The sequence below is a fragment of the Phocoena phocoena genome, chromosome 3 (genome assembly GCF_963924675.1).
Source record: "Phocoena phocoena chromosome 3, mPhoPho1.1, whole genome shotgun sequence".
NCBI lineage: Eukaryota > Metazoa > Chordata > Mammalia > Artiodactyla > Phocoenidae > Phocoena > Phocoena phocoena.
The window spans coordinates 36,255,568-36,268,926 of NC_089221.1; the positions used below are offsets into that span (position 1 = coordinate 36,255,568).

A 13,359-nucleotide genomic window follows, 5' to 3' on the forward strand; every position below is an offset into this window, starting at 1 on the left:
TAAACTTATGCAGGTTCCTTTAAGTTTTTTTATTAGTGTGAAGAATACTTGCTTTGCAGAGAACAACTATTTTGTTAATGACAATGGAATCTAAAACCATCCTCAAATTCTTAGTCATTTGGAAAAATGAAAATTGTTCTCTAAAGCACTAAGATTGAGTTATAGTCTACAGATTCTTCCAGGATTAGGAAATAATGATTTCAAGATACTTTCAACCAAGAGATATGACCAAAATGCAAAAGAAACCTCCAAGGTCATGAATCCTTTCCATATACCTTAGGATTTATAGTTCCACACATCATGAATCAGGTCTCTGCTTTGCAAAGTAAACATCTGACACCTGAATGGATAAAGAAGTCAATGTGTTTAAAGGCTCAGTGCATATAATTTTAAAGTTCATAAAATATTCCTTTGAACCAAAGATAATATCATTATCCCCTTAGCTGGATGGGAACTGGGACACAGAAAGCTTGAATTAATGACCAAGCCAGAGAGGTATAGCCGCAGAGCAATATCCCCCTCCTTCGGTAAGCCGTGGCCTGTAAATTAGCCCTAAGAAGAAAGAAGGCCAGTCAGATGGATGAGTTGTGAGGAGAACGTAGGCTGGGCACAGTATACACAGAGGCCTAACAGAAAAGCTCTTCTGCCGCTCAAACTATGCTTCTCTATGCATTTAATTGCAAATTTATTGTCAAGTCTCATCCTAGAAAGCAGACAAAAGGTCATTATACACCTAATTGCAAATTGCATGATGTCTCTATAAAGCCATTTCATTACATCCATCTTCTTTTACTCACTAAACAATTTTTGTCATCACTAAATATATTTAAATGTACTCACCTAATGTTTTACTCGATGAGTTCAGATACAAAAAAGGATCGAGTAGCTAATTAAGTGTCATGAGCAAAGTGAAACAAGAAAAGATCACTTAAAGTATTTAAATGATGATCCAAATTTAAAGCGACGTGAAAAAGAAAAACTTACTGTTTTCCAAATGTCTATATACTGTAGTAGTTTATGAATAGGAACAGATACACATAATGGGGCAGCACAAAATGCATTTTAAATGGAAAGTTTAAACAGCTTGCTTGATGAGAGAGGAGCAAAAAGCTCACCTGGGCGAACTCAGAAGCAGATCCTTTCAGCCCTAGTCAAGCCTACAGATGCCTGCAGCACTGCCAACATCTGGACTACAACTTCATGAGACCCTGAGCAGAACCATCCAGCTAAGCCTCTTCCAAAAGTTCTGGCCCAAAGGTACAGTGAGATAATAACTGTTTACTGTTTTAAGCCTCTAAGTTTTGGGGTACAGTAATTTGTTATGCAGCATAGATAGCTAAAACAGTAGTTTCTCTTTTCAAGAAAGGTATAATTATGGTCCCAGAAACACAGTTCCGACATCTATTCCACTCCAACTACTGGTGCAGATATTTAGAGTAGATTCTGAGTATGAGACAGTAATTTAATAGTTGTACTTCATCTTATTTATTGTCTCTGACTAGAACACCTAAGTGTCCCATTTTTCTTCTCTCTGATTCCTTTTTCCACTTCCTGCTCCTCCCGCATTAATAGAATGGACTCCAGAACCTCTTAAACTGTAAAATACCTTTATTTTACATATTCACTTTTGTTGGGTAAGTTCATTAAGAGCAGTAATTATAATTTTGTTAAACTTGTCATGCATGAAGTTAATGTGCTCAAGGTGTTTAATATTTCATTATACTAATACAGGGGGTAAGCAGGTTAGCAATCCTCAGCCTGTGAACTGAAGATATTATTTGGAATGATCTCTGCCATAACAGCCAGTTACCCAGATCATAAATGTCTCTCTAGGACTTGCGGGAGCCATTTTCGGCAATGGCCAAACTCTGCCACGCACCATTCCCATAAGAGTACTATGCCATCAACTATGGGGTCTTCAAAGTATACCTAGCAGTAATCCTCCCTTTCCTTAACTCGACAAACACATACTTAGCCAGTTACTTTACACACTGTTGTGCATTGTTTGTTAATAATCTCTGACGTTATTCCTACCAAAAAAATAAGAGGTAGCAAATTCCCAACAGAAATGTCCTTTTCTGCTTCACCCCTTCTCCCCCACCCCAAACCCCACCACAAATATTTACAAAAACCTGAGGAAAAAGCACCGTCTAGAATCCAAAAACTGCCTTTATTATGCTTTACAAATAAGTCCTCCTCAATGAACTGTAGTTGCTGTGAAACTTAATATATATTTACTTTCTTTAATGCTATAGTACTCAAAGCAGATGCCAAATCTAATTCAGCTAATTTGCAAAGAAAGGAAACACAAATCTTGCTCACTTTCACAGATACTCTTCGTAACCTGAATGTAGAATGTTTCTTTCCTATGACCATTACAAATACAGACGATTCTGAATTTCAACAAGTCTTAGCAAACTCCCAAAGTCATTCTTTCCTAAGGTTGGCATGATTCAATAATTTTTAAAATGTCTATTAAGAAAATAGGTGGAAAGCCCTGGCGTCTGCAGGGAAGGGAACAAGTTACAATCTCCACACTCACGCCTCCCGGGAGCCTGGGCGCCTTAAGGGCCCTCGTGGCTGGTAAGGTGGCAATGGGCAACTCTGGCAAGATCGCCGGCAACCCGCCCAGAGCCAGGGAAACGCCAGGGGCGCGAAGCCTAGGCGAGGGCTTGACGCCCATGGGATCTATAAGGCGCGACGAAGCAGGAGGGCCGTGCAGGGATCGCGCAGATCCCGGAGACACCGGCCAGTGTCTGTCGAGCACACCCCGCCTGCTCTCGGGTCCCACGCGACTGCCGCCCCTCCACGCCTTCCCCATCGGGAACCTGGATCTTCTAGACTTCAGGTTCAGGTGGTCCCCGCCTCCGGCCTGCCACCTCAGGACGCAGTTTCGCAGCGTCCATACAGTCACCCCCCCGCCCGGTCCCTCGCTGAGGATCAGCCGCACCCACCGTCTGCTCCCCCCTGAAACAAGCCAGCCGCGCGAACGGCGGCTCCGCCCCTCTACACCCGCTTCCGTCGGTACCAGAGAGACGCCGGCCGCGGGCCTGAGCGGCTCTAGCCCGCGACGCAGGCCGATAGGACGCCGGGATACTGGTTCCACTGTAAGCGGCCAGGAACGCGGCTTGAGGGCTCTTAAGCCGAGGGGTTGGGTACCTCGAGTTCCCCTACCGTCGTGCTCCCCAAAAGGACACATTTGGGACGACGGGTGGGAAGTGAAAAGTGCCTTGTTGGTTCCCCTCTCTCGACCCTGAGGATTCATTCTCGGCTTAGCCGGCGCCGTCCACAGCGCACCCACGCGGCGGGCGGGAAGCCGGGGACGCGAATTAACCTCACCGAATATGGGACGCGCGGGCTTCTGCCCAGAGGTGCCGCCGGCTGTCCCGGAGATGTAGAGATGTTTCCGACTTCCTGCATGGGATCCTTTAGGGTGGGCGTAGGAGAGAGTTTTTCACTCCGCAAGACCGGGCGACTTCGCGGACCTTACGCTCCTCTGTGGCGCTCCACCGCCCCCTTGGGGAGCTCTTGATAATTACTCTTTGGCGCTGTGCGGTATACGTTGGGGGCAGCTTTTTCTTGTGGACAGCAGTGAGAAGGCTAGAACGCTTAATCATGACTACTGAATGCCCAAGAGTCGGAAAAAGAGACAACATAAAGGCTGGCTTGACTCTGATTAACTGGACGGACAAGGTGCAGCTTGTTTAGTGGATCTGTGGCCAGTTCCCATCCCGACTCCCTGCCTCGGAGTGGTGGCTGCTCTGTGAGCACCAAGGAGACATCGAGCTTGACATGTGGCTCTAGTAAGCACTGGGCGAAAAGCGGGGGCTCAAAGAGGAAACTTTCCCCTTCCTACCTGGTTTCTCAAAACAAGTGTTGGATGTAATGCAGGGGCGGCAATGGGATTATATTAAGTACATAGTTGAAGGAGACCATAGAGAATCCGAATCTTCTATCTATCTCAAGCAAACTTCTAGGTCTTTCACGGAACCTTAGTGTGGCTGAGTTTCTGTTACAGAACTTTTCATTGCTTGTCACACTCTTGGTTCTTAGCCAACGGGAAAGACTCAACTGAGGGAGGAAATTATACATATTTTACCTGCACAGCTTAAAAGCTTATTAAAAATATTACTGAACACATTAACCACAATATTGGGTGCTTTTAGTCATGTTAAGAACAAATATTTTCTGTCTGAATCCAGTAACAGTTTGGCATTACCCTTATGGCAGCATGGGTGCATTTCTTATAGTCTAGGCTTTCTAGAGTTATTTAGGGACAACATAGGTGGTTTCCTGCAACCAAAACAACTTAGTTATTTTCTCTGTGGGCAGTCTGCTGCCCAAAGGGACTGTTCATTACACAATACATACTGAGCGCTCTCAATATGCCAGGCACTATGCTTGGTAATAAGACTATAAAATAACTTTATGGAGCTCAAGTTCTAGTGGAGGATATAGACCACAAAGAAGTTGAATGACTGAAATATGTGCTCTAAAGGAAGTAAACATGGTGATGTAATAGTAACTGGGGGAGGCCCCTCTGAGGCAGGGATATTTGTGCTGAGACCTGAAGGTGGCAGGGAGCCCATTGTGAGCTAAAGAGAGCATTGTGCCCATTCAAATTGCTTACATTACCTCTACTAACCTACTACACTCTGCTTGCTTTGCTCTCTATTTTTCTCGTTGTTTCCTCTGTTGCTTCTTCTCTTTTATGTGAAGAGACTGGTCTTTTCAAGAAATCATAAGTTCATTTGAACATTTCTGATTATGTCTGGTATAATCTTGAAGTCTTTTTAGATGTATGGTTTTGTTCTTTCCCAAGAGACAGGTGTAATACATAGCACTTTCGGTGAGCTCATTCCTCTTTTGGTTTCATACACTTTGTAGCATAAATCTTTGGAGATGTTCAAAACAAATGAAAATATCTGGTACATGAGATAGTCCAGATAAAATTTAGTCTTAGCTAAAGTGCTCGATTCTTAGCTTGAAGCAATATTGCCCACATTAAGGTTTTTCGTTTTGTTTTTTTAAGATCTAATTCTCTTTTCATGGTTCTACTGAAAAATACTTGGAGTAGAGAGACTAAATAGCAAATGATCAATGTATACAATTCTGCATAAGTAAAATGAAAGAAACTTGATTAATAGTGAATGCTCCACAAGACAAAACAGCAACAACTGCAGTTTTATAAAATTTTTTCTCAAATCTGAGATAAGAAATTGTTCAAATTTTTAAAATAGTTCTTTATTAATAAAATACATATTTTGAAATTTACAATTTAGGTAAAATACCTCCAAAGTTAAATGTCATTTCTCATAAAATCATTGTACAGAAGTCATATATATAATTTCTTGGCTTTCTAGTAATTTTCTACCAGTCACTTGAAATAACATCCTCAAGGTTTAATAATATATTGTAATAATTCCATATTTCACCTTTTAGAGTTTGATAGAAGACAGTCAATATCCTGAAGGATTTCAGAGGTTTTTTTCAATGCCACTGATACACTCTTTTCATTAACTTCTTTTAGCAAGTTTTCTGAAGATTTTGGTTTACAATGATCCGAAGACTGTTCATTTTTCTTGTTAGAAATCTGGTTTAGGACACCACTGTTCTCCAATAATACTAAGTTGCTTAGTTAAGGAGCTTTTCCCCCATATTTTTCATTATAATTGTTTTTAATTCAGAAAGCCTAGCCTTCATATTAAAATATTATTTCTCCATTGTGAAGATCTCTTGGATTCACAATAGAGTTGGGACTTCAGAATTTATCAAGTCTATCCCTTATAGATGAAGAAACTAGTTAAGACTATAAGAGGGGGAAAGGAAAAGAGAGTATGTATGTCTGTATTTGGATGGAAGTTTGGTGACAGGGAGGAAATAAAAGAATTAAAACCTCAGTAACATTTCTTTAAATGAAGAAATGATATGGGAATAAAAGGGAACCAAAGTAGGGGTGAGAGGAATACAAACAATCTGTGTAGGGTATTTTTTTTTTTTTTTTTTTTTGCGGTACACGGGCCTCTCACTGTTGTGGCCTCTCCCGTTGCGGAGCACAGGCTCCGGACGCGCAGGCTCAGTGGCCACGGCTCACGCTCACGGGCACAGCCGCTCCGCAGCACGTGGGATCCTCCCGGACCGGGGCACGAACCCGTGTCCCCTGCATCGGCAGGCGGACTCTCAACCACTGCGCCACCAGGGAAGCCCCTGTGTAGGGTATTTTTAACTTAAAACATCTAGAGTGAAAAGAATCTGTCCTCTGTTCCAGAGCTACTTTATTATTTGAATAGGATTATGGAAAAATAACAGGATAAAAGAAATTTAGATGAGTGGGATAGGAATGTACAGAACAAAAGGTTTAATAAGAAAAAGAAGTAAGAGTCCAGTCCAAGCTGGTGAGGTAGGAGGTTCCTGAACTCACCTCCTCCCACAAATGTGACACTGAATCTACAGCTACACACGGAGAAATTCTCGCTGTCAGAAATCCAGGAACTACCCGAGTGACTCCTATACACTGAGTGAATAAGAATATATTCACAATTAAATGGGTAAGAAAGGTTGAGACACACTTTCACTATAAACCCCACCCTTAGCACAATAGGGGGGAACTCACAATTCCCAGCTTCTCCCTGAGGAGTAAACAGTTTGCCCCAAGATCTAATGCTCCAACTTTTAAGACTCCCAAGTGTGGGACAGGCCCCTAAAACTCCTAGTTCTGAGCAGACAGAAACACCCATCTCCCAGTCTTTCCCTCAAAGAGGGCTATTTGCATACTTTAAAAGCTGCTGCCTGAGGTATGCCTATTTGCATGTTTTAAAAGCTTCTAATTTAGCACGTGCCTAGGGGCTGAATGTGATCCTCTCTGGAGACTCAGGAGGCTGGCAGATGATATCTCCACATTCTTTCTCTGGCCTACTCAAGGTTGCTGCTATCTCCCTGGAAGGAGCTTATACACGAAAGAAAATGTCAGTGAAACAAAGAGCTGGGTTTTTTTTGCAAAGATAAAATAGACAAACCTTTAGCTAGACTTATCAAGAAAAAAGAAAACTCAAACAAATAAAATTAGAAATGAAAGAAGAGAAATCACAACCAATACCACACAATACAAAGGATCATAAGAGACTACTATGAACAATTATAGGCCAAGATATTGGACAACCTAAAAGAAATGGATAGATTCCTAGAAACATACTGAATCCAGGCTGATTACTAGTAAGGAAATTGAATCAGTAATCAAATACCTCCCAACACAAATGGTTTCACTGGTGAATTCTACTAAATATTTAAACAAGAATTAATACCAATCCTTTCCAACTCTTTCCAAAAAATGGAAGAGGAGAGAATATACCTCAAAACTAATTTTACGAGGCCACAGTTACCCTGACAACCAGAACCAGATAAAGACACTAAAAGAAAAGAAAATTACAGGCCAGTATCTCTGATGAACATAGATGCAAAAGTCACAAAACATTAGCAAACCAAATTCAACAATATATTAAAATGGTCATACACCATGATCAAGTGTGATTTATTCTAGGGATACAAGGATGGTTAAACATATGAAAATTAATGTGGTACACCACATTAACAAAATGAAGGATAGAAATCATATGTCAGTAGATGCAGAAAAACACTCAACAAACTGGGTATAGAGGGAACATACCTGAACATAATAAAGGCTATATATGATTAGCCTACAACTAATATCATATTCAACAGCTTTTCAACAGAAAAGCTGAAAGCTTTTCTTCTAAAAGAAGAAATAAGACAGTAATGCTCACTCTCAACCCCTTTTATTCAATATAGTACTGGAAGTCCCAGCCAGAGCAATTAGACAAAAAAAATAAAAATAAAATAAAGAAGAAATAAAAGGCATACAAATCAGAAGGGAAGAAGTAAAGCTGTCTCTATTTGCAGATGATATGATATTATATATAGATTCTGCTGAAGTCTCCACCAAAAACCTGGTAGAACTAATAAATTTAGTAAAGTTCCAGGATACAAAATCAATATAAAAAAATAAGCTGCATTTCTATACATTAATAATGAATTACCTGGGCTTCCCTGGTGGCGCAGTGGTTAAGAATCTGCCTGCCAATGCAGGGTACGTGGGTTTGAGCCCTGGTTCGGGAAGATCTCACATGCCGTGGAGCAACTAAGCCCGTTTACCACAACTACTGAGCCTGAGCTCTAGAGCCCATGAACCACAACTACTGAGTGCACGTGCCACAACTACTGAAGCCTGCGTGCCTAGAGCCCATGCTCTGTAACAAGAGAAGCCACTGCAGTGAGAAGTCCGCACACCACAACAAAGAGCAGCCCCTGCTTGATGCAACTAGAGAAAGCCTGTGCACAGCAACGAAGACCCAATACAGCCAAAAATAAATAAATAAATAAAATAAATTTATAAAAATAAATAATGAATTATCAGAAAAAGAAATTAGGAAAACAATTCCATTTACAATTACATCAAAAAGAATAAAATACCTAGGAATAAGTTTAAGCAAAAAGGTGAAAGATCTGTACATTGAAAACTATAAGACATTAGATGAAACAGAATAAGACACAAATAAATGGAAAGATATTCTGTACTCATGAATTGGAAGAATTAATATTGTTAAAATGTCCATACTACGCAAAGCAATCTACAGATTCAATACAATATTCAATGTATTGAACAATACAAAATTCTAATGGCATTTTTCACAGAAATAGAACAAACTACTGAAATTTGTATGGAACCAAAAAATACCTCAAGTAGCCAAAGCAAACTTGAGAAAGAAGAACAATGCTGGAAGTTTTCTGATTTCAAACTATGGTAATCAAAACAGTATGACATTGGCAAAAACCAGAAATATAGATTCAATGGAACAGAATAAAGAGTCCAGAAATAAAGTCACGTATGTCTGTAATGGTCAATTAATTTACAACAAAAAGTAAAAAATATACAATGGAGAAAGGATAGACTCTTCAATAAACGATGTTGGGAAAACTGGACCTCCACCTTACACCATACACAAAAATCAACTCAAAATGGATTAAAGACTTGAATGTAAGACCTGAGACCATAAAACCCCTAGAAGAAAACATAGGGTGTAATAAACTCCTCGACATCAGTCTTGGCAATGACTTTTTGACACCAAAAGCAAAGAAAACAAAAATAAATAAGCCGTACTTGTCAAACTAAAAAGCTTTTGCACAGCAAAGGACACCTTCAACAAAATGAAAAGGCAACCTATGGAATGGAAGATAATATTGCAAATTATATTTCTGATAAGAGGTTAATATCCAAGATATTCAAACAACTCATACAACTCAATAGCAAAAAAAAAAAAAAAAAAAACAATTAAAAAATGCGCAGAGGGGCTTCCCTGGTGGCGCAGTGGTTGGGAGTCCGCCTGCCGATGCAGGGGATGCGGGTTCGTGCCCCGGTCTGGGAGGATCCCGCATGCCGCGGAGCGGCTGGGCCCGTGAGCCATGGCCGCTGAGCCTGCGCTCCGCAACGGGAGAGGCCACAATAGTGAGAGGCCCGCGTACCGCAAAAAAAAAAAAAAAAAATGCGCAGAGGAATTGAATAGGTACTTTTCCAAAGACATACAGATGGCCAACAGGTACATGAAAAGGTGCTCAACATCACTAATCATCATGGGAAATACAAATCGAAACCAATGAGGTATCACTTCACACCTGTTAGAATGGCTATCATCAAAAAGATAAGACATAACAAGTGTTGGTAAGGATATGGAGAAAAGAGAACCCTTGTGTACCTTGGTAGAAATATAAATTAGTACAGCCACTGTGGAAAACAGTATGGAAGTTTCCTCAAAAATTTACAAATAGAACTACCATATGATCCAGCAATCTTACTTCTAGGTATATATCCAAAAGAAATGAAAACAGTCGGGGCTTCCCTGGTGGCGCAGTGGTTGAGAGTCCACCTGCCGACGCAGGGGACGTGGGTTTGTGCCCTGGTCCGGGAAGATCCCACATGCCGCGGAGCGGCTGGGCCCGTGAGCCATGGCCGCTAAACCTGCGTGTCTGGAGCCTGTGCTCAGCAATGGGAGAGGCCACAACAGTGAGAGGCCCACATTCCACAAAAACAAAAAAAAAGAAATGAAAACAGTCTATTGAAGAGATAGCTGTACTCTTTTGTTCACTGCAGCATTTTTCACAATAGCCAAGATATGGAGACAACGTAAGTGTCCACTGTTGGATGAATTGATAAAGAAGATGTGGTACATATACATACACACAATGGAATACTACTCAGCCATGAGAAAGAACGAAATTCTGACATTTGCAACAACACGGACGGACCTTGACGGCATTTTGCTAAGTGAACTAAGCTAGACAGAGAAAGACAAATACATGGTGTCACTCATATGTGGAATTTTTTAAAAAGTCAAACTCATGGAAACAGAATGTAGACTGGTAGTTGCCAGGGGCTGGGGGTGGGGAAAGAGGGAGAGGTTGGTAAAAGCATATGAACTTTCAGCTATAAGATGAATAAAGTCTGAGGATCTAATGTATAACATGGTGACTGTAGCTGATAACACTGTATTGTATGACTGAGGTTTGTTGGGAGGGTAGAAATCAGATGTTCTCACTACCACCTACCCCGGGAGGGTTGGTGAGGTAGAGGAGAGGAGGAAGATAGATATGTGAAGTGATATATGTGTTAATTAACAAGATAGGGTGATCCTTTCACAATGTGTATGTGTGTCAGGTCACTATGATATACTATTTAAGTATCTTATAATTTTTTCAATTATACCTCAATAAAGCTGAAAATTTTTACAAATAATAGTATATAAAAATCCTACAAATTTTAAAAAAGAAAGAAGTCAGAGACAGTTCTCAGTTATAATTTAGAATATAATTATGTAAGTGTGAAAGTCTCCATAGGACATCTTAACCCCAGTTCACTGTCCTTTGCTGAGTTAAACCCAATGAAAAGTACAAATGCTAACATGATGTACCTCGTATAGACAAGATACATCTTAAATTACAATCTTAAATATTATTCAATAAAGCTCTGTAATATATAAGTATGGATTAATATAAAGTACAGAGTCATGAATTAAGCCTACAATGGAAAGAGAGAAATTATGCAGGACAATACATTCTGTTTAAAGGATACAGTTAAACTTCTGTATCTTTTCAAGTTCAGAAGCCACAGACCTGTGCAAAAAAAACCTCATGCTAGTTGTCTGATTCTTTTATATCCACAATATTTCAAATGAGCATACTTAATTTTTTTTCATAAAGGTTAGAATTTTTGACATAAGAACCTAGAGGTTAAGAATTCTCTTTATATTGGCTTTATTTAGCAACAAATCACCTTGACTCAACTGATGCTTACTGAGTGCCTTTCATGAGTAAGGCAAGTGAATAAAAGTCCTCCACCTCCAGGACTTTTGAATTAAGTATTGAGGTTTGAAGGTAATGAGCCTTCCTGCTACAACTCAGTATTGACATGGCATATCTTCTACTTTCCTCCTCATGGTTTACTAAAACTTTAAAAACCTACTAAAATCTCATCACTTCTATGAAAGAAATACTCTCTCCTTTGAATTCCTACAGCAGTATGTTAATTAATCATAAACTTCTTTGTAATGCTTTCTCTTGAACTATTTAATTTTCTGATCTTCATACCTAGATAGTTTCTTTGGAGGAGAAGGGATCTTACACATATAGTTAAGACCTCATTTATATGGAACTCTTAGGGAATGGACGGTCTCCAGGGCCAACTTTTTATACGACTGAATTAGGTGTCAAAACATAATAACTACTTTCTATTAAATTTCTTCTGGAATAGACTACCATTTCATTGTTTTCTTAAGCACAGTATACTAAACATTCTCTTCTTGACTTGAAGGGTTAATATATGAACATTAGCCCTTACCATGTTCCACAGAAACAGATATTGGGGCAACTGGTGTGGGATAAAAGGCTAAATGTACACAAATCCAGCAGAACCTCTTATGTGTGTGTTCTTTGTGTTTTCCCTCATCACTAGATGAAATATGAGCAGTGGCACACAACTAGAAAATAGTGTAACTGGACTAGCTCTGCAAAATTAATGAGGACATTCATGCTAAAACATCTCTTTATTCAAGTCACTAGAAAAGTCTTTTCACAGCTCATAATAGGGTATACGACTTGTCTGCTTTACTGGCACACAATGGACCATACACAATGGACCACATGCACCTCATCAGCCTGCACTCTTTCCTTGTACTCCAGCCTATGAACGGAGAATAAAAGAGATCTTTCATCATTTTAAGCATCTGTAGTAAAAACCTGGATGTGACTTACTCCAAAACCCGCCGACTCTTCATCACTGCAAAACACACTCCCCCTGCCTTTTTTAAACATGAGACACATTTTCTGGGTACACCCAGAACCATACAAACTACCTTTAATGCTGTCACTCATATGATAAACCAACGCCTTATAAAATATCTCCTGTACTATTTTTTGACAAGCATTCCTATTAAAAAGTTGAATGAGTAAGCTAATAATATAAGGTGAGTTGGAAATAAAATATTGAAATACAATTTAGGTAGCTGTATATTATGTTCACAGCTGAAATACAATTTAGGTAACTGTTTATTATGCGATCTCTTCTCTCCCTTCAACCTATCCACTTTGACAAGAAAACAAGAATCATCTGATTCTTGTGGAGATGCCTTAGGCTTTGGGAGAGGAATGGAGCTGTTCAAGTGCTATATCTCCCCTCCCCACTCCTCAATTCCTGTCTCCCCTCTGCTCCGCGTTGCTTCCACCCATACATAGCTGCTTTCACCAATCTGTACGTCTCTTACCCCCTCACTTCTCAGTTTGTCTTGACAGTTATCCTCTTCTAAGCTTTCATACAAAAAGGCTAGCATTTTACAAGCTTTGCCAGCTGAGCAATGATGAAGTAACCAATTTTATAGCCATGTACAATTTCCCTTTCTTCCCAACTATGTTTTTTGCTAGCTATTAAGGCAACTTTTCTGCTCCCAAACTGTAGCTGAAGAGAGGGACCTGGAAAGCTGAATCCTTAAGATATCTGGATATTCAAATAACATCTACTGATTTGATTGTACCTCTTTCTCTAAGTAACTTAGGAAAAGGTGATAAGAATCAAGCTTATTGTTTATATATTTTTTGCACCATGCACCATGCACTAAGACACCTTACAGCTTACTTTATTCTTTTTATTTATTTATTTGGCTGTGCCAGGTCTTAGTTGCGGCATGCAGGATCTTTAGTTGCAGCATGTGGGCTCTTAGTTACGGCATGTGGGATCTAGTTCCCTGACCAGGGATCCAATCTGGGCCCCCTGCATTGAGAGTTCGGAGTCTTAAAAGC

The 13,359-nt window shown here is 40.0% G+C and overlaps 1 protein-coding gene across 1 annotated transcript in view; it reads right to left on the reverse strand.

Moving 5' to 3' along the window:
• Positions 1–5,222: 5,222 nt before the first annotated feature.
• Positions 5,223–13,359, reverse strand: part of C3H5orf34 (chromosome 3 C5orf34 homolog) — a 29,762-nt gene continuing 21,625 nt past the window's right edge. The window contains exons 11-12 of the mRNA XM_065875050.1: positions 11,141–11,181; positions 5,223–5,625 (exon numbers count right to left, since the gene is read on the reverse strand). Of these exons, the coding sequence (XP_065731122.1) occupies positions 5,432–5,625; positions 11,141–11,181 (235 nt within the window). The 3' untranslated portion in view covers positions 5,223–5,431. The remainder of the gene's footprint in view (positions 5,626–11,140; positions 11,182–13,359) is intronic.